This window comes from Sphaerodactylus townsendi, linkage group LG06 (genome assembly GCF_021028975.2).
Source record: "Sphaerodactylus townsendi isolate TG3544 linkage group LG06, MPM_Stown_v2.3, whole genome shotgun sequence".
Classification (NCBI taxonomy): Eukaryota; Metazoa; Chordata; class Lepidosauria; order Squamata; family Sphaerodactylidae; genus Sphaerodactylus; species Sphaerodactylus townsendi.
This window is the reverse complement of record NC_059430.1, coordinates 105,295,911-105,319,393: the sequence shown is the minus strand read 5'-3', so window position 1 is coordinate 105,319,393 and position 23,483 is coordinate 105,295,911. Positions and strand designations below refer to the sequence as shown.

Sequence of the window (23,483 nt, the reverse complement as noted above, 5' to 3'; positions counted from 1 at the left end):
GAAGTTTTAATAGTTGGGTTTGGCCATTTACCTGGGACACATGTCTACCATTGTCAGGCCTTTAAAAGCCAGTCATTCCACCCAAGCTAACCATACAGGCAGCCTGGGGAAAGAGGGGGTCTAACCTCTCAGCCCAACATTACAAGGAGCTGGATCTGCAGTTCACAAAGTGACCACATGAGGGCTACCAAGGTTCCCCCTTCAGCTCTGCGTCGTTGCGAGCTCTGCTTTCTTACCCCAAAGGATGTCAAGGAAATGAAAGGCGATCTTCTGGAATCCCAGATGGAAAGAAACATAGAAGAGTGAGCCAGACCACTTAACACAACAGAAGCTAATAAAATGATGCGCAGTGTGGAGAAAAGAGAGAGACTTCACTTCTCCCTCTTTCAAAACACTTGGACTTGGAGGAGCCCCTGGCGAAGTTGACAGGCAGGAGATTCAAGAAATACTTCACCATGTAACATATCAATAAACTGTGGAACCCACTGCTACATGATATAGTAATGATCACTAGCTGGCTTTCACAGGGAATTAGAAAAATTCATGGAGGACAGTAGGCCAATTTATATTTCCTTGATGGGCTTTTACTTCTCTTGGGCTGGTCTTAATGTAATTGTTAACCATCTTGAAGACTATGGAAAAAAATGATTTAATTCAACTATTGCTTTTAGGAGATTAAAAACAGGCTACTTTTGAGACCCCCTGAAAGGTGGGGTATACATACTTAAATGATTATTGTTCCCATTAAATATATTTTATTTATTTTAACATTTGCATGTTTTTATCCACAGTGAGGAACCAAACCAGATTACAGCACTGTGAAGTAATTTAGCCAGAGAAACTGGTCTAAAGTCATCCAGGGAATTTCCATGGCCGAGTGGGGGTTTGAACCTGGCTGTGGCAGATCCCAGTCTAACATGATACTCTGACCCGATAACCATCACACCACGCTGGGTCGCTTGACAGATCAGAAACAACACACACCAAAAGCTGGCTATACATTATAGGAGCCGCTGTCAATTCTTTTCACCTGCTTGCATTACCTAAATCAATGAAGTCGTGGTTACATTTCATTGCAGAAATTGTTACATTATTTGCAGCCTTCACCAAAGGAAGTGATGGTAGGAAAAGGAACCAGGCAATTGGCTTCAAGGAAGGTGGGGAAAAAGGAGAGAAATGCACCCAGCTTTTCAGGCCACGTAATTAACAATGCTGCCCACTTCAAAGGAACTGCTAGCTCTGAAGGTTTCCCAGCCAACGAAACTGGATTGTGCGTGTGGGGGGTGGAGTGAAAGGGAAGGTGTGCGGGTCTCTTGGGCTCAGAACAATGGGCTTATTGGCAGCAGAGTTAATTCACATGCAGCATAGAGAGTGTGTGCAAGAGAGCCGATAAGACAACACAGTTAATTAACTGGAACCCAGCTGGGCCTGGAGTTGGCAGAACAGTCACAGCAGCAAAAGAGCAGCCCGTGTGCATGCGCATGTGCTGGCAATATGCGCACAGCCCCGTTAGTGCGACAATGAATGAATGTATATTCTGCATGCATGTACGAAAGAACCGACGCACATTCCCTTTACAAATCAAACCAGGACTAGTAGCTGGATAAATATGTGATTTAAATAACACTTCTGCTACACATGGATTGAACGGAACAAAAGGATTACTTAAAGCCTGTTTAAGCAAAAAACAAGTACACCGTACCCAGAAGCTGTGTTCACACGTCTAATGAATGTGCTGTACACAGAGTCAAATACCTGTCACCTCTGCTACTCAAAAAAGAGTATGCATCTGACTTGCAAAAGATTACCTTTCTGTTGGACAGCTCCAGTAGTGATGCAAACGATGCAGTCACCAAATTTTTGGATTTGTACATAAAACAGCGCTTTAGGAGCAAATCCTGAACATCAGCCTTCTCTACCTGTACATTTATTTTAGCTTCCCTCTACTTGGTTAAGTGGATCTGTGTATATATACTTGGTTAAGTGGATCTGTGTTGTTTGCCAATAAAGGTTCCTAGAAGTAGAATGTGCTGTATACACAGACGTAGATCTATTTGTGAGAAACAGCCAATGTGCATTCACTTTGCAACTGAAATCAGGGACCAGTCCTTGGATAACTCAGGGGTTTGTATCACACATTCAGCAGTACATGTGATGAATGTAACATAACAATTATTCAATGTATATTGTAAAAACCACTCAAGTATATACTGTACACAGAGGCCCTGTTCACACCTGTACATGCCTGCATCTATATATAATAAACAACCAACGTGCACTCACTTTGCACATGAAACTAGGACAGGGTTAAATGTGCAGTTCAGCTGCACATGCTCTGAATGGCACAAGACAATTGCCGAATGCACATATAAAGAAAGACATCCGGTGTCCACTGGATTGTGCACGCTTCCACTGTAAACTCATGAACCAGGCTTCTAAGTATTGGCCCACATATCTAAAGGGTTTTGTTTTGCAAACTCTCCTCACCAGCAGGAAAAGCACATGCAGGGTTAACTGAAAATGCACTGCAATAAGTTGCAACCCCTCCAGGCCCCAGAGCAAGAGCGATATGCCCACCCAACCATGCTGCCTGCTGCAAAAAACCCCAAACAAACAAAAAACAAAACCTTTGATATGTAGGTCACCATCCCTGGAGTAGAAAGGGGACAGACAATCTACTCTCCATCCTGAGTAAGGCGAACTGGTTCTCTCTACACAGAAAAAAAAATGGCCATAATTAAGGAAGAGAATCCAAGCTCTGCCTGCAGAGAGTGTCAGTCCTGTTTAAAAAGGATCTCAGGTGGCTAGGCTGGGAAAGGTGTCTGTCTGACTGCCCTGTAACATTGGGAGCTCCATGATTGGATTTTTAACCTTAATCCTCTCCAATATTATTTCACCAATCAAAACATCCCATTCTTTAGGTTGCTTAAAGCACTGAGACTTGGGGGGAGGAGGGAAGAGCCAGGTAGCTGTCTTCTAGAGATACAAATGTGGAGACCGAGGATGTGATTGGTGCACAGATCACCCAAAAAGGGATTCTCTCATTCTAGGAGAAGACACATTCTATAGTCTATCATATTGTATATGCTACATCATCAATCATCATCATAATCTACACATCTAATACTGGTAGCAATATGTGACCCCAATCTGCGGATACCTAAATCCGTGGATCAGGACCACATGGACACTATATAGATTTTTCTACAAACCTGGGGGATTCTGAGGGTTTGCAGAAAAATCTGAAAAGTGTTTTTTTTAAAAACTGGGGTGTTTAAATTTCCCAAGTTAAAAAACACCAAGTGTGCACATGCAGACAATATTCTTACCATTTGAAATGGCAGTGGCTGTCACAGGTATCCATAATGGGCCTGGGGGCAGTAAATGCCAAGAGGTTCTCTAGGTCTGCCAGAAGCAGAAGCTGGGAGCCATTCTGGGCTGGGGGTGATGGCCAGGTCTAGAGCAGCTTCCAGACACTGCAACGCTATTGTGGAGTCTACAAGAAGTGGTTGTGGTGGGTGGAATTCCCCCTTCTGCAGGGTTTGGAGTGGCTTGTCTATATACTAATAGCAAAGTCCACCAAATCTGAGGATACTCAAATCTGGTGACTGAAGCAGTAAATGGGCAAGACAGACTTTTCTACAAACCTGAAAACACCTCAGGTTTGCAGGTTTGTAGACCTCAGGTTTGCAGAAAATTCTAAAAATTAAAAAAAAACCCAAAGTGATAAAATTAGTCCCTGCAGCTTTAAGGACTCAGTAGCTCTCTCAGTAGCTGTTGCTAGGTAACCATAGAATTTTAGGCTTTCATGCTGAAGGTGCAATGCCCAGGATATCTTCAGTTAAAATTATCAGGTAGGATTTCATGAAGTCCTAGTCTGTGTGCCAACATATGAACATCCTCTAAATCCTCCTGACTTCAGTTAAAGCCATAAGAAATACTCACCCCATATTACACAGAAGGTAAATTTTGGGTGCAAATTTGAACTTAGGGCTCAAACCCTAGTCTAGTTCTGTTTTGGCTCTTATCCCAGACTGATGCTTTGGATGTATCTACAAGAAGCGAATGCCGCTGGGCTATCAAGACCAGATCCCAGGTGGTTCTGGCCTGCTGTTTTCCTTGGAACTATTAATAAATGCCAAGATATTTCTTCTGCAGCAGGCAGGTCAGGGATGAGCTACGCTCTCAGGGCCCCCTTCAGGGAGCACTGAGCAAGTGCCTAGTACTGAGTCTGCGTAAAGGAACAGAATATACAAATAACAGATTGCTCCTAGAGGCAGCATGCTGTCCCCCCTGCCCTCTGGGATGAAGGCGATTGAATATTTTCTCCCTGGAGGGAATATCTTTGCATGTCTAATGGGCCATTGGAAGCAGGCCTGCCAGCTAGGAGCTCTGGGACATGTCATCTGAGTTCCCAGGACAGAGATGGATTCTGATCCCCGCTGCGCTGCCACGGAGGCAGAGATAACCCCTCGAAGATGACAAGAGAAGCTACTCCAGATGCATGTTAAAGGAACAGGCCCCTTATTGCCATGCCAACTGAAGGCAGACCTTCAACACTTAAGAATGGTTGATGAATCTGCAGCTCGATTCAGTAAGAAACACAGCAGAGAAGAAGAGCAGGTAAACGGACGGGGAAAGGAAATTCCTATAGGGTCACTCAGGATAGAACTTTGTACAGGGGATTTAACTCTATGATCAGGCATATCCAGTGTCATTAGGATAGGCTAGTTCCAGGTCCTTCTACCCACCAGGCAAGCACATGACATCAGAAGCGAAGTCAAAGTCGCTTGACAAGAAGGGGAGGCAATCTCTGAACCTGCTCCTGCTGAGAAGGGATCCTCTCTGCCACCAAGCAACCTCACGTTGCTCTCTTGCTACTCCGTGAAGCCTACACGCAAAGAGAGGCAAGAATGGGGCCCACGTTCTCCACACACATGCAGTGTTCAGCAGCGAGAAATGGCATCTTTCTCGAGGGGTGGGGATCCAGAGGGTGGAGCTCTTGCAACTCACCTGAGGGGCCCAGGCCAGGGCAATTTGATAATATGGTCCAAATTTCCCTGGTTCTGCTCTGCTATTTTCCATGGTTTCAGTCACTCTGCTCTTTGCCTTCCTAGATTTCACATGCAAAATTTCTAAAATTAATGTTTGCGCATCGATTTTAATGGTACGTAAACTGTACATACACAGTTTTTCACCTTTCCCTTCTGTTTATTCTCATCTTTTGCTTCCGCCATACTGATGCACTCAATCAAAACCTAAAAAAAACTAGAGCATTAAAATGACACATGCAGACGAGTACCCTAGGGCAGACCTACAGTCCTTTTTCTCCCATACTCATTATCAGTGCATCAAAGTACTTGCGTGCCCCAGTAAGGAACATGGACAGATAATAAAATCAATTAAAGGCACAGCAAATGACACATACATAGCAAATGATACATGCACAGCAGTCTCTAGCTTTCTACAGACGACATTACATGCATTGAAGTTTGTGTTTAGGGGCGGGAGGCAGGCATGAGGATGCCAGCCCTGCCAGCACAGATTACTGGCTCTGGAGGACAGCATCTACCCACGGACAAAGTATAAACAGAAAACTCTGTTCCAGTGAGGATGACGATGTGCCATGCTGGCTCTCCGGAATGTCACCTTTTGAATGTTCCTGATTACATCCCCTTGTGTATAAACAGACAGCCATTTTGACAACTGCACATAGGTCGATTCTGCACTTGAGTTATCGACCTAAGTTCGAGCTGCGTTTGACCTAAGTGCTCCGCACAACCACTGGGATTGACGTGGTTTTGTACCAGCTTCGCCCCATGTAACGGTCAAATTTCCGACTCCAGTTGGGAACTACTACTTTTTCAAGGAACCACGCTCGAACTCAGCTCGATTCCAGTAAAGTGCGGAATCTCTAGTGCTAGGAGTCCCCCATTCAGCCAATCACAGCTGAGTGTTTCGGGCATGCGTACAGCTGGCCAATCAAAAAATGCCACCTTCAACCCTCCATTCCTCTGGCAGTTTTTTTAATAACGTGTGTGGGGATGGACGGAACATGGCCGTAGAACAGTAGCCAATCGGAACGGAGCAGCGAAGAAGCACAGGATGATTCCGCTCTCCGAGCTGGGATCAAGCTGGTTGCAGTGGGGAACAACAATGGCTTCAACCTAGGTCAGTACCCTTCTCAGGGAACTGGGTCGAACCTATTTTACTCATGTGTGGAATCGCCCATAGTCAGGGCAGGAGGACAGCATTCAGACCCATCCCCTCACTTTGTACATCCCCTGTCACATCTCTAACGCCGTCTGCAGAACGTGTCTGAGAAACAGTCCACTGAAGGAGTGACCGTGCTGGACTAGGAACTGAGAGACCCAGGTTTCAAACTGCCCCCGTGGCCCAGTCATGCTCTCAGGCAAACCTTCCCCAAAAGGTTGCAAAGCACAAGCTGTACCACTGAGCCACAGCCAATTTCCTCAAAGGGTTGGTCTGGAGAGAAAACGAAGGAGGAGAAAGCTGTGTGCACCATCACAACTTAGAGAAAGTGGGGGGTCAAGAAGACCACAGGCATCAAAGCAGGTCTAAGGCATCCACGCTGTCACTTGGAATCCCCTAATTATCTGTGAAATTGTGACGAGGAAAATTTCCTAAGCCTCCCTGTTGGAGCATGGACCCAAGCAAGACATGCGGTTAAGCTGTGGGCACATGTTGTGATGATCAACTTTCTCTAACTGGGTGTGCAAAGATTAATAAGGGCCTTCTTTCCCTGTTCCTGACACAAGGTCACTCTTCCTTGGAAAGTCTCTGCCTGAAGGTAGACAAAGGTCACACTTCTCTGCTGCTGCTCTTGGATCTGTGAAGAAGAAAAAGAATTGGATTTATATCCCTCCCTTTCTCTCCTGTAAAGAGACTCAAAGGGGCTTACAATCTCCTTTCCCTTTCCACCCCACCCCCCCACAACAAACACCCTGTGAGGTGGGTGGGGCTGAGAGAGCTCCAAAGAACTGTGACTAGCCCAAGGTCACCCAACTGGCATGTGTTGGAATGCACAAGCCAGTCTGGTTCCCCAGATAAGCCTCCACAGCTCAAGTGGCAGAGCAGGGAATCAGAGTGCACCTGCTCTTAACCACTAATCTCACCTGCTCTTCACCACTACACCACGCTGGTTGAAGGAGTTGCCATTAGAGACAAGCTAACTTTGGTTTGGGAATTTATCTTGTAGAGGGCGCAATCTCAGGGTGCCATCTTATCCCTCATGTTATTCAACCTCTATATAAAGCCTTTAGGAGAAATCACGTGCAGCTTTGAAACTGGATGTCATCAATAAGTGGATGACATCCAGCTTTACAACTCCCTATCAAAATCCCCAGGTGATGCAGCAGAGGTCTTGAGCCACGGCCTCTGCTGTGGTCACGTGGCTAAAAACAAATGAACCGAAAATAAGGCAGGACAAGACAGAAGTGATGCCGGGTGAGAAGGCGGATGTCTTGAAGGGCTTCCCACTTTTGATGGGGTTCAGCTACTGCTTGCTGATACAGTTAAGGAGCAGCAGTGGCATAGTGGTTAAGAGCAGGTGCATTCTAATCTGGAGGAACCGAGTTTGATTCCCCGCTCTGCCGCTTGAGCTGTGGAGGCTTATCTGGGGAATTCAGATTAGCCTGTGCACTCCCACACACGCCAGCTGGGTGACCTTGGGCTAGTCACAGCTTCTCGGAGCTCTCTCAGCCCCACCTACCTCACAGGGTGTTTGTTGTAAGGGGGGAAGGGCAAGGAGATTGCAAGCCCCTTTGAGTCTCCTACAGGAGAGAAAGGGGGGAATATAAATCCAAACTCCTCCTCCTCCTCCTCCTCCTCCTCCTCCAGAGCCTTGGGGTTACATTGGATCCAACATTACTACTGAAGAAGCAAGTAAATCCAGCTGCAAAAAATAATGCACAAAATAATGGTTCCGACAAGGGCAGTGTGTACAAATGAATGATAATTCTCACATTCATTTGGGACGACAGTCTAATGCGGAAGCATACAATTTTCTCAACGACTGCACCTCAACTGACCTGATTAACACCTTTATGTGGAACAGAGTACAGAGGGCGATATTATTTTAGCATACAACAGTGGTGCCAAAAGGGGGCACCAAAACTCACTCCACCTCCACGCATGTGTTATGTGTTTCAATTCAGCCAGAGCCTCAGCAGCCACTGGAAAGGTCTACAGCTAGGTGGCCATAATGCAGCTTTGGCAAGCATCATGTCACGGGGGCGGGAAGGGCATTGCTACTTCAGATTCTTTATTTCAGACACATCACAATGAAGTGTGTTTCTTTTCTTCTTCTATTTAGAGGATTGGGAACGAATGCATCTGTCCTAATTCCAGGAGTGATGCTTCCCACCAAAACTGAGCTCCCGGGGAATAAGGACGCCTGTCGCTGACATCCGGAGCAGCTTGGGGCACTTCCATCCAGGAAGAGCCACGCTGCGTGCCCTTGATCTCACCTCTCAAACAGTCTGCAAACATGGAGCTGTTTTCTGGAGCCGAGAGCTGCCACTCACCAGGCCCCACAACGTCCCAGGCTTCCTCCCCTCCCCCTCCCCCTCAGCCACATGCTGACGTCTGCCCAGCACGTGCCAGTTTTAACCTGGGTTGCCCTTAATTGTCCCCATGATGGCAGTCGGGGGAGGGAATCCGCTTCTGGCAATGAATCATCTTGAAAGGGGTGGGGAGTCACTGCACCTGTCTCTGCCAGTGACCTTTGCTCCCTAGCTGCCAATTGCTTTGATGGCAAGTTGCCAAGGAAACCAACAACCCCCCCCCCCAACACACACACACACACAGACGCATGCACACAACCCCATTTTCTATTCGAGAATACATGCATGGCCTTGAAGGAGTAATTATCTATCTTCACTCTGCCTGCCTTTGTTATGGGGCAAAGCTTGGGGGAACGGGCTGTGTTCACCAGAGAGGAACAAGATGGTGTCTCCTTAAATTGGCCTGTTAGAATGTCAGGTAAAGCACTGGGATCCAAATTTGGAACTGTGGCATCTTGAGTGAGGGATGCATCCGTGCCTTGGGATAAGGTGTTTCTTTCCTAATTAATACTGTGATTAATTGAATTAATTATATTTCTAGAGTGCCTTTCAATGTGCATTTCAAAAGCAGCTCACAATACAAAATGAAAAGGATAATACCATAAAGGCAGGTAAAACGAGGGTCGTGTTTTGAGGATGCATCAGTGAGAGTCATCTGTTAAAAAAAATATCTGGTGGGTTACAAAATTACCCCTGATTGATCCGGCAGATTTTTAAAATGGCACACAAAATTCCACAAATTTGGTTTTTCAAGAGGCTTGTCCTGTTGTGCAAGAACAAAAAACTAGATGTGGTATGAAACTCATGAACAGACCTTTGGCTGTAGCTTTCAAGTGCAACCAGCACCCATGGGAGGGGTGTTTGGTTCAAGGCAGCAGGGTGGGGAGAGATGGTTCAACCCTTTTAACAGCCCTATTTCTCCGATCTTGACTGCTCCCCTTGAAAGTTCAGGTATCTGTAGGCCAGTGATCAACAATGTGGTGCCTGCCAGAGTGTTTCCTGACAAACATTGGCCTCAGAAAGCAAAAAGCCAGTTCTGGCTTTCATCAACCTCAGTGGAACAAGAGAAAGAGCCCAGAAGGTCTTACCTTCGTGTCTACAAGGAATTCCCATTCAGACATAACTGCCCTCATCAAAGAAGAAGCAACAGCAGCAGCAGCATACTGGGGAGAAGGGAGCCATGCATCTCTTTAGAATGTTTTTTTACTCTGCCCTACTACAGATAACTCACAATAACAGTGCATGTCCCACCTGCTTAGCCTTAACAACTGTGGGAGGCAGTTTGTGGGAAGCAGGTTAGACCAAGAAATACGGACAGTCTGAAAGTCATCCAGAAATATTTGTGGATGAGTGTTCCAACTACTTACAACCATGCTGTAATACATATTTAGGGCCTCACAATGCCCATTCAGACTTCAGGGTATCTGCCCTGGACAGAACTTTGCTCGATTTGCTGCTTTTAAATACAGTGGAACCATAGACGCAACGCTAGATGGATACTAAGTATTAGATTGCTATCATCATAACAACAATAATGTTGCTTACATTAATTATTTGCTACTGGTATACAGTGCCTACCTCTGCCAGCAACCTTTGGGTTCACAGTCACCCAAAGTCAAATAACCTGTGGGTGATTCATTGAGAGATGTCGTAGTTTTGTTATTGATTGCCAGATGGAGTGACAACTGAAAGCTGTGGCAACCTATGGGAGTCAAATCAATTGTTTGCCCATTTCTTCGCCCCCTATCGCTTGTTCTGTGTTAGGTGCCACTCTAACAAACTCTGTGTTTTATAGTGGAGTGTTGATACTGTATGCTGTTGTGATGCCTGGGCTCTGTTGGTGGGTTTTCAGTCTGATCTGTGGAGAGGTGTATAGGAATGGCACTTTTGATGAGTCCATTTGGACTAAACTATTGATAAGACTCTGAATGGCTGTTGTATCTATCTGTCTCTTATGGACAATTGTTTTATTGTATTTTGGAATGCCAATAAAGGCTTGTCTTCTAAATACAGTGGAACCTCAGTTTTTGCCAGTAATCCATCCGGCGATGCTCGGCGAAAACCGAAACCGGTGAAAACCAAAGCTACGCCGTTTATGCAAATTTACGCCAAAAAAAGTCCGGGGGCAACCGGCAAAAACCAAAACCACGGAAAACCGAAGGCGACGATTACAGAAGTTCCACTGTAAGTCCATAAAATTTCATAGAAGAAGAAGAGTTTGGATTTATATCCCCCCTTTCTCTCCTGTAGGAGACTCAAAGGGGCTTACAATCTCCTTGCCCTTCCACCCTCATACCAGGAGAACCTCCATTTGGTCAAAAGAGATGCTGAAATATTTCCTGAATGGATTATTCAAAGATAGCGCTTAAGGCGGCATACTTTTTTGCATTTAAACTATTTTTTTCTAACTGGTTCAGCTTCCACTACTTATGAGGAGGGACAATCAAGAACATGGAGAACACAAAACCCTTGCCATGAAAGTTTTATAGGACAACCATTTTCAGCTCCAGAAATTTCATCAGGCGTTACTGACACATATTCATTCATATGAGCTAGCAACTTTTTCCTTTAAAAAAAAGCTGACATATATAAGAAACTGCAATCCTGTGCCGCTGCTATTTTTTTCTTTCCTTCTGTAGAACTGAAGGCTACATTGGATATTAAGTGTTTTCAGTACTACCCTTCACCAGGGAAGGACAGTCAGAGACTTGAAGGTACAAGCATGAAGAATCAGATTTGTGAATTAACGTTTAGAGCAGTGATAGTGAACCTTTTCGAGACCGAGTGCCCAAATTGCAACCCAAAACCCACTTGTTTATCGCAAAGTGCCAACACGGCAATTTAACCTGAATACTGAGGTTTTAGTTTAGAAAAAACGGTTGGCTCTGAGGCGTGCATTACTCGGGAGTCAGCTTGGTGGTAGTCAGTGGCTTAGCTCTGAAGCAACCATGCAACTCTTCCAACGGGTGAATCATGACCCTAGGAGAAGCAAGCCCCATTGCCAGCAACTGAGTTTACTCCCAGGTAAAGCATCGTGCTTTAGTTCTTTGCAGTGGGGTTTAACATTGCTTAACATGGTTACCTACACTGCTTCCCCAAAACTGGGTCTTAGGTTTAATGCTAACAATCGAGCCCAGCGGCCCAGGCCAGCCTAGATGTGGGAGGGGGGCAACTCTGTGCATGCCCACAGAGAGGGCTCTGAGTGCCACCTCTGGCACCCGTGCCATAGGTTCGCCACCACTGGTTTAGGGTGATGTTGAAGAACCAGTCACATGGTCTTACTCTCTCTCTCTCTCTCTCTCTCTCTCTCTCTCTCTCTCTCTCTCTCTCCCTCCCTCCTTCCCTCCCTCCCCCAACCTGTCCTTCATTCCCTACTTTACCTGTTCATATACTGCCTTGGATCTCAGGGCAAATTGCAGTTGCTCAGTTCCAAAGGCATAGATGGCTGAACGGTACTGGGTGCCGACATCATCGTATTGCTTCATCCCTGAATAAAGAAAATCAAAACATTAGTGACTGCAGAAAACTAAACGTCACACTAAGATCTGGTAGACTCAGGATGCTTGTGAGTGTTTGGTCTCTTCAGTTCAAGCAGACATTACCTTTGGGTCAGATGCTCAATTGTGCACATTTCCCCCCCCTTCTTCAGATTTCACTGCACCGCAGATCAGAGAAACCCTGCAGTTTCCAGAAGAGGGGAAAGTGTGATCTTTTCCCTACCTGCGTGGGGAAAACAGAGAATGCCAGTGGGCACTTACTTGGCTCTTCCGACATGCCTTCCTCCACCCATGCAGGAGTGGAGTCCAATATTCTATCCTACACTGAGCTGCAGAGACTTTCCCTTGGAATGCTGCAGTCCATTTCCCCACTGGCATTCACTGGCATTTCAGGGGGCATTTACTGGCATTTCAGGGAGATTGGTGAGGCCTCCTCTCTTGTTTTTAATTGTAAGACTTTTGATCTGTTGCCTCTGAAAAAGATAACGGAAATTGAAAAAAAAAAGAGGTGGCGAATAACTTCTCAGCCCAGGAAAACAGGGTCATGGAAAATGGCAGCTCAGCCTGGGAGAACTAGCAGGGCACCTCCTCCCACGTAAATGAGAAAAGGGTTGAATCGTCTGCTCATACGGAAGAGTGGGGCATCAAACCTGGTTCTCCAGATTAGAGCCCACCTGCTCTTAACCACGTTGCATGGTGTGGGGCTTAAATAACCTGACTGGGATTTGGGAAGCCTGGGTTCAAATGGGCACTCTGCCATCGAAGCTCGCTGGGTGACCTCGGGCCAATCACCCTCTCACTGGGTGGCTGTGGTGCAGATTAACTGGACGAGGGAAGAATGATGAGTCACTCTGGAGCCCCACCGGGGGTGGGGGGGAGAAAAAGTGGGGTACCAAATACCTAAACAAAGAGGCACACACTTTGGGGGTGCCTCAAGAGTTTTGACATGGAATATTTGAAATCAACGATATACCAAATCCACCTACCCCCTTTTGGACACAGTTTGGATACTTCCCCAGATCCCCTTTTACAGGACTTCAGAGGTGCCCTGCTAGTTCAGACCTGGGGTTCATATTGTCCATCCTCAAGCTTCCCATCCCACTATTCAGGATACAGGGAAGTTAAGGACAGTACCGGCCATTGGCAGTTCAGCAAGGAGTGTCATTCCTTGGTCAAAAAGCTAAGCTAGGAAGGTTCCACAGCAAGGACTGTTTTGATCTGTATCTACATGAACCTCGAAGAACACTTTCCCCTCCTGCTCCTCCTCCCAGCCACAAACAACTGCTGTGCCTCTCAAGGGACCGGCTGTTAATCACTCTGGCATGACAAATCTCAGCTACGTAACCCATCACCCCAGCTGTCTGCATAGCGTGAATTCATTACAGGGCCTATGTTTGGAATGAAAAGAATGGAGCCGGGCCTGAGCCTGGAAAAGGTACTGTCACGGGGGAAGGGAACAAAGAGACCAGAAGTTACTGAGAGTGGGGAAAGGGGCTGCGGCATCCCAAGGGAAAGGCTCTGCAGCTCAGTGTAGGATAGAGTGTCAGAACAGGATCTGGGAGAGCCCAGGTTCAAATCGCCATTTCTTCCATGAAGCTTACAAGCTAGTCATATACTCTCAGGCTAACCTACCTCACAGGGCTGTTGTGGGGATAAAAGGAAAGAAGGAAAACCATGCACAGCATCTAGAGCTCATTGGAGAAAGGGATGAATAAAAATGAACCTGAGAAAGCAGAAGGCAGGGGCAGAACGCTCATGGGGACATGTGGGGTCACATTTCTCCAGGCGCGCGCCAGGTGGTCACGTGGCGATTCTCCGCCCCCCCTTCTCCTTGGCCCCAACCTGCCAGGCTGCTCCTTCAGCTGGCGGAGCCCCTGGCTGGGCTACCACTGGGCGCCCCTTGGCCCCACCCCACCAGGTGGCCCGTAGCAGGCTCCTGCTGGCTAAAATAAGTGGGGTGTGGAGGTCGTGTGTGCGGGGGGGGGGCCCTCTGGCAGAAGGGTTGAGTCCTGTTTAAATTCTGTCCACAGAATTTAACTCCATTCCCCCTAGCAGCACCAAATGTCTCATGAAATGCTGTTCCTGGAGAATGGGAACCCCTCCCCAGGAGCAACATGAGGGGGTGGGGGAGGATGCCACAGAAAGAGGGAATCACCCCCTTTGCATGTGCAGATCTTTTTGACATAATTCCACCCAGTGCTTTCACATACAGAAGATCCTTGGCTCGATGCCCAACCGTATGGATGAAAGACATAAAATTCACAGCAAGTCAAAGTAAGAGAAAATGGTTATACAATGTTTTATGGATCGTTCGTTGCCTCAAGGACCACTGAGAAGATGGACAGGAACTATAATAGGAAAGGTTGAAAGTGCAAAAAAGTGGATGGCGCCCTCTATCATAGGAGGTCAACATGCAAAAAGACGAAAAAATATTAAAAAGAAGTGCATGTTGGGACCCAGAAAATCTTAAAAATTAAATTTGCAATGGAAGCCACAAGTCCATTATTAGGCATTTGATCCAAAAACATTCTAAAAAACTTGGAAGAACAGTTTTGATATATAATAATGACTGCCAGAGATATATTTGCATCAAAATAGAAAGCAGAAGACTGTCCACAAAGGGAGGACTGGGAAAGTAAGGTAGCCGAATATGCAGTAATGACAAAACTAACAAACTTTATGGATAACAGACCAACCCAAAAATTCCAAGACAAATGGAAAGTATACTCTTCATATTATTCTTTAAAAATGGGCAGCAGAGGAGGATATAGTTGAAATAACATTCCTGAATTACTAATAATCTGTTTGTTATATTGTATTGAAAGGATGAAAAGAGGGAAAGGAGGGAAACGTTTAAATATATTATGGATAGACAGCAACAATTCATGAACCAAATTTTCAACATTTGGGGGAAAATACTGTTTAGAAAGTAGTAGTAGTAATAGCAGCAGCAGTAGCACAACAAACAACAACAACAACAACATACATGAGATTCCACAGCCATTTGCACCTTCCATTCCTCAGAAGTCCACAAGTACCTAATAAAACAAAAACTGCTTGGCAGACTTTTGACTGGGTAAGGTTCCCTCCGGACTACCTGAAGCAGTACATTCTATAATATAAAAGCTACTGCACAAAAGGCCCAGAGGGGTACAGAAGATGTACACACACACCTTGTCAAGAGCACTACTGAGAAACTTCCAGGCATATGATTCACAGAGAGAGAGGTGATCCATACAAGCAGAGGCTAGATGTGCCTTCAATGCAGAAGAGGAGCAATTTTGGCAAAAAAGAAAAAAAATCATTTTTAAAGTTCCTAGAAATGGCTGACCACTGATTTGTGCACCTATTGCTGCTCAATTTCTAGAAATAGTAGAGAACATCACTTCTGCCAAAGTTGTGCGGGGTGGGGGTGGGGGGCATAGTCTCTAAACAGATACATAATTTGAAAGAACACAGTTACGTGTAAAGCTCACGAAAGTGGAGAAACAGTGTTGTCAATTCATCATGCAGAAACATCCCATTGCAATCATTTGTTTTAGCCCAACACTGTGAGCTGACTCACAACAGAGATGCAACTGATATAGATCAGGGGTCTCCAATCTATGGCCCTCCAGATGTTCATGGACTGTGATTCCCATCAGCTCTGCCAATTGGCCAAGCTGGCAGGGGTTGATGGGAATTGTAGTCCACAAACATCTGGAGGGCCATAGGTTGGAGTCCCCTACTTTAGATGAAAAGCCTTGGAACACCAAGCTAAAAGGTACCAGGCCCTAAACTGAGTAAGGAGATAAGAATAGTTTGTCCCTATATGACTATTCCCTTGGAAAGAACAAAGCCTCCAAAACTTGTGAGGGCTGTGAGGGGTTTTGCATTGCAGTTTGCAAGGAGAGTTTCTTCGTTGCCAGAATGTCGCTGCACAAAGCTCTCCAATATACCAATCTCCCTGCACCGTGAGTATTCGATAAAGCCACTTATTAATAGATTGTCAGCTATTCCTGGCCTTTTGTGACCGAGGCACAAGGTAGAAGGGCTTATCTGCGAGCCCAGACAGCTTGGATCTCCATAGCTGCATTGCAGCCTAGTGGTTAGGAGGCAGATAACCAAGTGCCCCCCACCCAATGTCATTTAACATTTAAATTTTAAGCATCTTAGAGCAGAATCTGTGAAACCAAAAGTCCAAATGGATGTATGTGCTGGCCTCTTCAGGGTTGGACGGCTAAGGGCAGAATTAAACACGCTGTGCAGTGAGAACCTACTTGCATGACGCTGATTGAAGACAGCATTTTGGTTAAACCAGGGTCTCAGCCATTACATGTGCAGCAATATCATGCCAAAGAGCCACACATTCCTGGCAGGCACTCTGCAGGCATACTAAGGATGTGTGCGGAACGCACAGATGTGCAGAAAGTTTAAATGAAACAGTGTGCACAACATCGAATGGGCATGGTCGTCTTGTGCACTGGAGTCATGGTTAAAATGGAGAAAGGGTATTGCCATAATTCCCTCTAGTAGGTTTAGTTTTCATTCGGGATAGCAGACTGGGGGGCGGGGGGGAACCCCCTCCCTTCAAGTCTGAAACCTCTCTCAGTGGCTCAGCCCAAGCTTAATACTTTCCCCTACACCAATATGTCATCTCCGCAGACACACGTTACTCATTAAAACACAAACACACAATTACAAGCCCAGAGGAGTGCCCTGCCAGTGACACACACGGCATGCTAATCTCCTCATTAAAATTACACTTCATTATGAAAGCTCAGCCTTCCACAGGCCTCCAACCCTCCCCCACTGTCACTCAGCATTGACGTGAGGCGGGTTTCAAACAGATTTCCCTCCTCCTTCCCCGCTTCCACCACCTGATTATTTTTTTAAAATCTCCAGTGTCTTCTCCCTTTGCAATTGATCCCGCCGCTCCCACACGAGAGACCCCGCGTCCTTACCGTGCTAGGCCCCACACTTCAGAGTGGCGGTGGAAGCCATTTAAGGGGGGAACCACAGGTTTTGGAGGCTGGCATCCAGAAGCACAAAATGCTCCTCAGAAGAGGGATTAACAGAAGCCCCTCTCCTTAAGAGCTTCAGCTCTCCTCTGCACACGGCAACCCCAAAGGAAACAAATTATGCAGTTGTTACAGGGCAAGGTGAGGTCTGGCTGGCATTTACTGAGGATGCCATGCAGGAGGGGATAGGGCATGCTAATCAGACAACATCCGACATGCTAGTAGCGAGATAGAACACACACACTTTGCACCTGCAAAGGCCCAGTGCAATCTCAGGTGCCTCCAGTTAAAAGCATCTCTAAAGGTAGGGGTCGGAAGGGTTTCCCCCCAGGTGTTTGGAAAGCTGCTGCTGGTCAGAGCAGACACCACGGAAGGCTCACAGGCCCCTTCTGCACATGCAGAATAATGCACTTCCAATCCACTTTCACAATTGTTTGCAAGTGGATTTTGTTATTCTGCACAATAAAATTCAGCTGCAAAGTGCATTGAAAGTGGATTGAAAGTGCATTATTCTGCATGTGCAGAAGGGGCCACAGTGAATTCATAGAGTGACTAAACCCACTGAATTCAACAGGTTTACACTGGAGTAATACAGCAGAGGATTGCATTGCCTGGATGGCATCTTCAACATGCCGCGGCATTTCAAAAATGAAACTAGATACATCATCAAATACGATATGTAGGTTCCAGGGAACTGCTGTTTCCTCTTAGGGAATGGAAGAGAGTGTTGATGGGAATTTTAAGATCCCACCAATATAGACTTATTGATGGTTTTTTGAATGCAGCCATTTGGTTTATTTCGCAGTATTGCCTTCCCTGGCTGCAAGGAAAAGGCAATGAATCCACCACGCAAATGAAACCTGAGGCTTATCTGCTAGGACTTATGGATATACATCTGGAATGTCAACATGGAACTATACATGCAGAAATGGAAAACTCCCGCTATATCCACAACTGAAGAATGGTGGTACCTCGGTTTTCGTCAATAATTGGTCTGAAAGGAATCGACAAAAACCGAAATCGACGAAAACCGAGGCAGCATTTCCCATAGAAATCAATGTAAATCCAATTAATCCATTGGAGGCACTCCAAAAAGTGCCTCGAAGGATTAATTGGTTTTCTCAAACCCCAGCCAGGAGGCAGAGAGAGCTCCTTATTTGGGCAGTGACATCAGGGGGAGTCACTGCCCAAATAAGGAGCTCCCTCTGCCTCTGAGCTGGCTGGGGTTTGAGGAAGCCCAGCTGGGAGGCAGAGGGAGCTCCTTATTTGGGCAGTGACATCAGGGGGTGTCACTGCCCAAATAAGGAACTCCCTCTGACTCAGGCCGGGGTTCCTCAAACCCCAGCCGGTTCGGTTTTCGTGGACTTTTCATCGGTTTCAGTTTTCGTGGACTTTTTCTGGGTTTGAGGACGAAAACCGAGGCAATCGATGAAAACCAAGACAAATTTTGCCCAGAAAAAGTTGATGAAAACCGAAACCGACGAAAACCGAAGTCAACGATAACCGAGGTACCACTGTATTAGAGCTGGCAGAAGGGGTCAAGTTAACTTCGTTACTTAAAGAAAAGAACTAAATTGAGTTTATGGGCTATTGGAAACCCTTGACGGAATATTTAAACAGGGAAAAAACTGATTTGTTGTTTTAAAGGTTAAAGACTATTAGAATAAGAACCAATAGACAAAAGTGAGACTTTTGTTAGTAATGATGCTAAAGATCTGATTTTATCTAGGTGGTTAATGACCAAGTACTAAAAAAAGTTTTTTTATTGTTAACATTAGGTGCAGAAGAAACTGGGAGTCATTGTGGAATAAGTACTTTGTAGCTTGGTAAGGTTTTTTCCTTCGTGTGTGTCTTTGGTGTTGGAAAGATTTTAAAGTACTACTAAAAATTTAATCTAAAAAAGAAAGAAACCACCATTTGTCATGGCAAACCAAGATTTGAGTGACCATTCGCAAACTTCATCCTGGTTAGACACATTAAGCAGTCAGGGTTTTGCATTATGTTTGGTCCATGTAGTAGCACTAAACCAATGGTTCTCAACCTGGGGGTCGGGACCCCTTCGGGGGTCAAACGACCCTTTCACAGGGGTCACCTAAGACTCTCTGCATCAGTGTTCTCCATCTGTAAAATGGATAAATGTTAGGGTCGGGGGTCACCACGAGGAACTGTATTAAAGGGTCATGGCATTTAGGAAGGTTGAGAACCACTGCACTAAACCCAAGCCAGCAATGCCCCAATAATGAGATTTACTTTCATCTCCTTTAATATCTTAGCGTAACCATTGATGACTGACATTCAGTTTTTAGTAAGTCCCCATAGGTACTTTTTAGTAAGACTGTATAGGTACTTTAAAAGTCTGTGAATTTTAAATCCTTAATTCCTGTTCCAATCAATGTATTTTATCTACTGTTTTGCTATTATGGTGAGATGGGATTTTAAGTACTAGTCATTGACCGCAAACAAACAAACAAACAAACAAACAAACAAACAACAACAACAACAACCCTGCTGGGATCTGCACGAATACTACGACGATACATTACAACTTCTTAGGCCTCTGGGTGAGGCTTGAATTGTAATGAAGGCCAACAACCAGCTAAAGATCTGGCAGCTGTGAAATCTACAATAACAACAACAACAACAGATTACGTATTATCTTTGATCTGTGTTTTTAGTGTATTTTTCGTACACACATAGTTTATGCACTATGAAATCGATGCACATTTGTTTTGTTGTACTGGTCGTTGACTGTAAATAAATAAATGATTGACTGACATTCACATGAATCTAGCTCAGGGGTAGGGAACCTGCGGCTCTCCAGATGTTCAGGAACTACAATTCCCATCAGCCCCTACCAGCATGGCCAATTCGCCATGCTGGTAGGGGCTGATGGGAATTGTAGTTCCTGAACATCTGGAGAGCCGCAGGTTCCCTACCCCTGATCTAGCTGAAGCAGAGAATCTCTTCTGCTTCTTTGCTGCTAAGTCTTACCATGAGTGGGGTTATGGTTCTCCCAGAAAACTTTGAGAAGATCCTTGTAGCTGATTGTCTGTGGGTCAAACACAATCCTGACTACTTCAGTATGTCCAGTCATCCCTGGGAATTGGAGAAGAGATGTCAATTAATCAATATCCTACCATTTAGAAGCCAGATATTTCCTTCTGCCCTTTGAATTGCAAGACTTGCAAGACACCTCATTCTTCCCATGCCAAGAGGCTCTCATTCTTATGAGGTTCTTATGCTCAGTTGCTATTCTTGATTCAGATTTTAGTTTATTTTGGATTTGAATGCGCCCAAGAATCATGGAACTCCAGGACACAGCTCTCAACCCAACCGGTGGATGACTATGGGGAAAACATGACATGTCCTTAAGGCTCTCATTCACTTCTGAAATGCATGCTCTCAGCAACTCAGTTATGCCACACAGAGATCTAATATGGCCTACCAAATAAAGACACACAAAATTGAAGGTACGTCCCATCAAAACTAACAGAGTTGCATTGCCGTAGACCAGGGGTAGGGAACCTGCGGCTCTCCAGATGTTCAGGAACTACAATTCCCATCAGCCCCTACCAGCATGGCCAATTGGCCATGCTGACAGAGGCTGATGGGAATTGTAGTTCCTGAACATCTGGAGAGCCGCAGGTTCCCTACCCCTGCCGTAGACCTTACATGTGAACTCTCTGAACTGATCTTCTGGTCGGGGAAACTGAGCTCCCAGATTGGATCAAGGCATGAAGAGACTGCTTCTCCCTCATGATGCTTCCACCAACAGAAACTGTTTTGTACTGTGGTCCATTCCGGGCAAGCAAAATAAAACGTTTTCAGGCAGGAAACAAAATGCTTCCTCTGAGGAGTTCCATGTTTTAGTCCAAAACATTTTATTTCCAGCCTGAAAATGTTTCAAACGCATGCTGTATTTTAACAATTCTTTTCCTGAAAACATTTTCACTTGTGAGATCTCTTTAAGATGTTTCTCTGTAGTGCCCAGATTTCCTCCTTGGTGCCATTTTCTGACCTCACTCCATTGTCTCGCCTGTTTATTTTTGTCATTTTTTTTTATTTGGGGGGTGATGTCTTCATAATTACAAAGACATGACCCCTGAAGAATTGTAGCATGATGCTTTGACAGAGGCGTAGCTCCAAGGGGACGGGGGCGCAACGCACCGGGGGGCGCCCTGTGGGGGTGTGATGAGGGGGTTCCAGGGCAGGACAGGGGCAGAGGACACACCAGTGCACTGGGTGCTTTCCCCCCTTTGCGATGCCTCTGGGCTTTGAAGCTTCAAAGGACTGCATCCACGGAGCTTTAAAAAAAAATGGGAGAAGTAAAAAACAGCAGCCAGGAATAGTTTTGAGGGAGTGAGTGCAAACAAATAGAGCGGGGGGGGGGGGGGATTGAAAACGTTTTGCAAATGTTTTCAGGGGCTCATGTGGAATGGACTCATAGCTGTCTTTGTTCAGTTCAAAATACAGATATAGGGGAAAATGTGGGGGGTACAAGTAGAGGGTTTTTTTTTCAAGCTGCAGCAACAATCCAAATCCCATAACTGCTTTTAAAGAAAACCTCTGGGCTATCTCTCATGTAACTCACAGTTTGGTCATTCCCTACCTATTTGGGACGAAGGCTAAAAGATGAATCCAGACTGCTGACCCAGAGCCAGATAACAAAATTATTCATCTCAGCCACGGACCACTGAGAAAAAGACTCTCCCCCTTTCTTGCATGTGCTCAGATTAGTCTCTCACATACGGATACATACAGGATACATACAGACATGCATAACAAGGTGGTTCAAGGTGGTTCAACAAGGTGTTAACTTCAAGACTGCAAACTGCTTAGGAGGCTGAACAGTGACTGTTTAAAAAACAAAATCTCTGCAATCTATCTTAGTAACGCACAGCAGGCAGCATGGGAACGGTTAACCTGGAGACTTATCTCTGATTGGCTGTGGCTGCTGCATCTCTACTATGGGGGAAGGGCGAGCTATTTCCATGATAGCAGCCCCACCACCACTATGGAGCTGGAGACGCTTCTTGCTGAAGCATCTCCCTGGAGCGTTCTAGTTAATTTTGCTCAAGCAAATGCACTGGCCCTCAGATGGTAATTAGGGACAAAAGGGGGCGGTGGGCGGGGAGGGGGGGGAGATAGTGAGCGCCCTGATGAATAGCTGGTTGCGCCTGCTGTGAAGTGTCCTATATATACTATGTGGGGAGGGGGCTGGAGGAAGGAGGGGACAGGCCGGGCTCCGGAGTGTTTCACCAAAGAGCCAAGCGGAGGGGACCAGTGGCAGGACACAGAGAGCCAAGGTGGTCCTTCCCTACCTCCCTGGCTCAGGTACTGCAAGGCATAAGAAAAAGCAGAGGGTGATCCGAGCAGAGCTCTTGTGAAAGCCACCCTGTCGACTGCAAAGCGCTGAGGTGCATGTAATGTGTCCTGCACCCTACCCCACCCCATCTGCCAGATGAGCTCTGGAAAAATCACGCTCCCCTGCGGCAGAGAGATTTGCAGCTGCAATCCAAAATAGGCCTTCTTCTGTAAGCCAGTCACACCAACTCAGGACAGCTGTGCATTCCTGCCCTCTGCTGCACCTGAGGAAGAACTGCATACCAAGGTGGCAGAGGCACTGTGCCAGCCCCACGTTGCAGTAGCGAGCCTAAGCTAAGGGTCTGGAAACGGAGGGCTCAGAATAGGTTCAGCATTGTTCATACTGTCTGAATCAGCCCATTCCACCTTTCTGGCCACCTTTCTCAGAAGCTGCTTATCAGAGATATCAAAAGGTGTGGAAGCATACAGGTTCAACAGAAAGTTGATTAATATACTGCACTGGAGGAAAAAGCCCTCCGATTCCCCATCTTACCTGCACCAAGATAATAAATTTCACTTGAACATTTTGCAGGGATCAAAACAGCCACAAACATGGATGAAGCATAACCATCAATCATACCTCTGTATGAGACAGAATCCCTTCAGGCTGATGTACCAGGAGATGCTGCAAGGTACTGGTTTCTAACAAGGCATCTCTCCTCTTGTCCAGTGGTGCATCTAAGGTATGGCAGGTATGGCACATGTCCTGAGTGCCATTTGAAGGTGGGCGCCATCCCTACCTGCCTGCCTGCTGCAATCCGCATTATCTGCATGCATTGCCTCGCTCCACCCACTATCTGGCTCAACGGCACTGCTCAGCCACTGGCAGTACCATGCCCACTGCATGCTGAGCTGAGTTTTGGGGAGAGGCTCCCACCATCCTGAACCAGCAACAAGGTGTATGGGCAACCAGCAAGAAGACCGACCTCCAGGCCAGCTACTTGAAGGGCGTACCGACACCCCGGGGTGCGCGGACATCACAGTCACGATTTTCTGTAGACACATCCCTGCTCTTGTCATAATATGGAAATCAGTCT

At 46.1% G+C, this 23,483-nt stretch overlaps 1 protein-coding gene across 6 annotated transcripts in view; it reads right to left on the bottom strand.

Moving 5' to 3' along the window:
* LOC125435127 (peptide methionine sulfoxide reductase MsrA-like) overlaps nucleotides 1-23,483 on the bottom strand; it is a 65,760-nt gene that overhangs the window by 4,266 nt on the left and 38,011 nt on the right. For 5 of the 6 annotated variants that reach the window (XM_048501182.1, XM_048501185.1, XM_048501186.1 and 2 more), the window contains exons 4-6: nucleotides 20,074-20,178; nucleotides 11,966-12,072; nucleotides 9,674-9,748 (exon numbers count right to left, since the gene is read on the bottom strand). In XM_048501182.1, the coding sequence (XP_048357139.1) occupies nucleotides 9,674-9,748; nucleotides 11,966-12,072; nucleotides 20,074-20,178 (287 nt within the window). The remainder of the gene's footprint in view (nucleotides 1-9,673; nucleotides 9,749-11,965; nucleotides 12,073-20,073; nucleotides 20,179-23,483) is intronic. The other variant, XM_048501184.1, reaches the window with a different exon arrangement.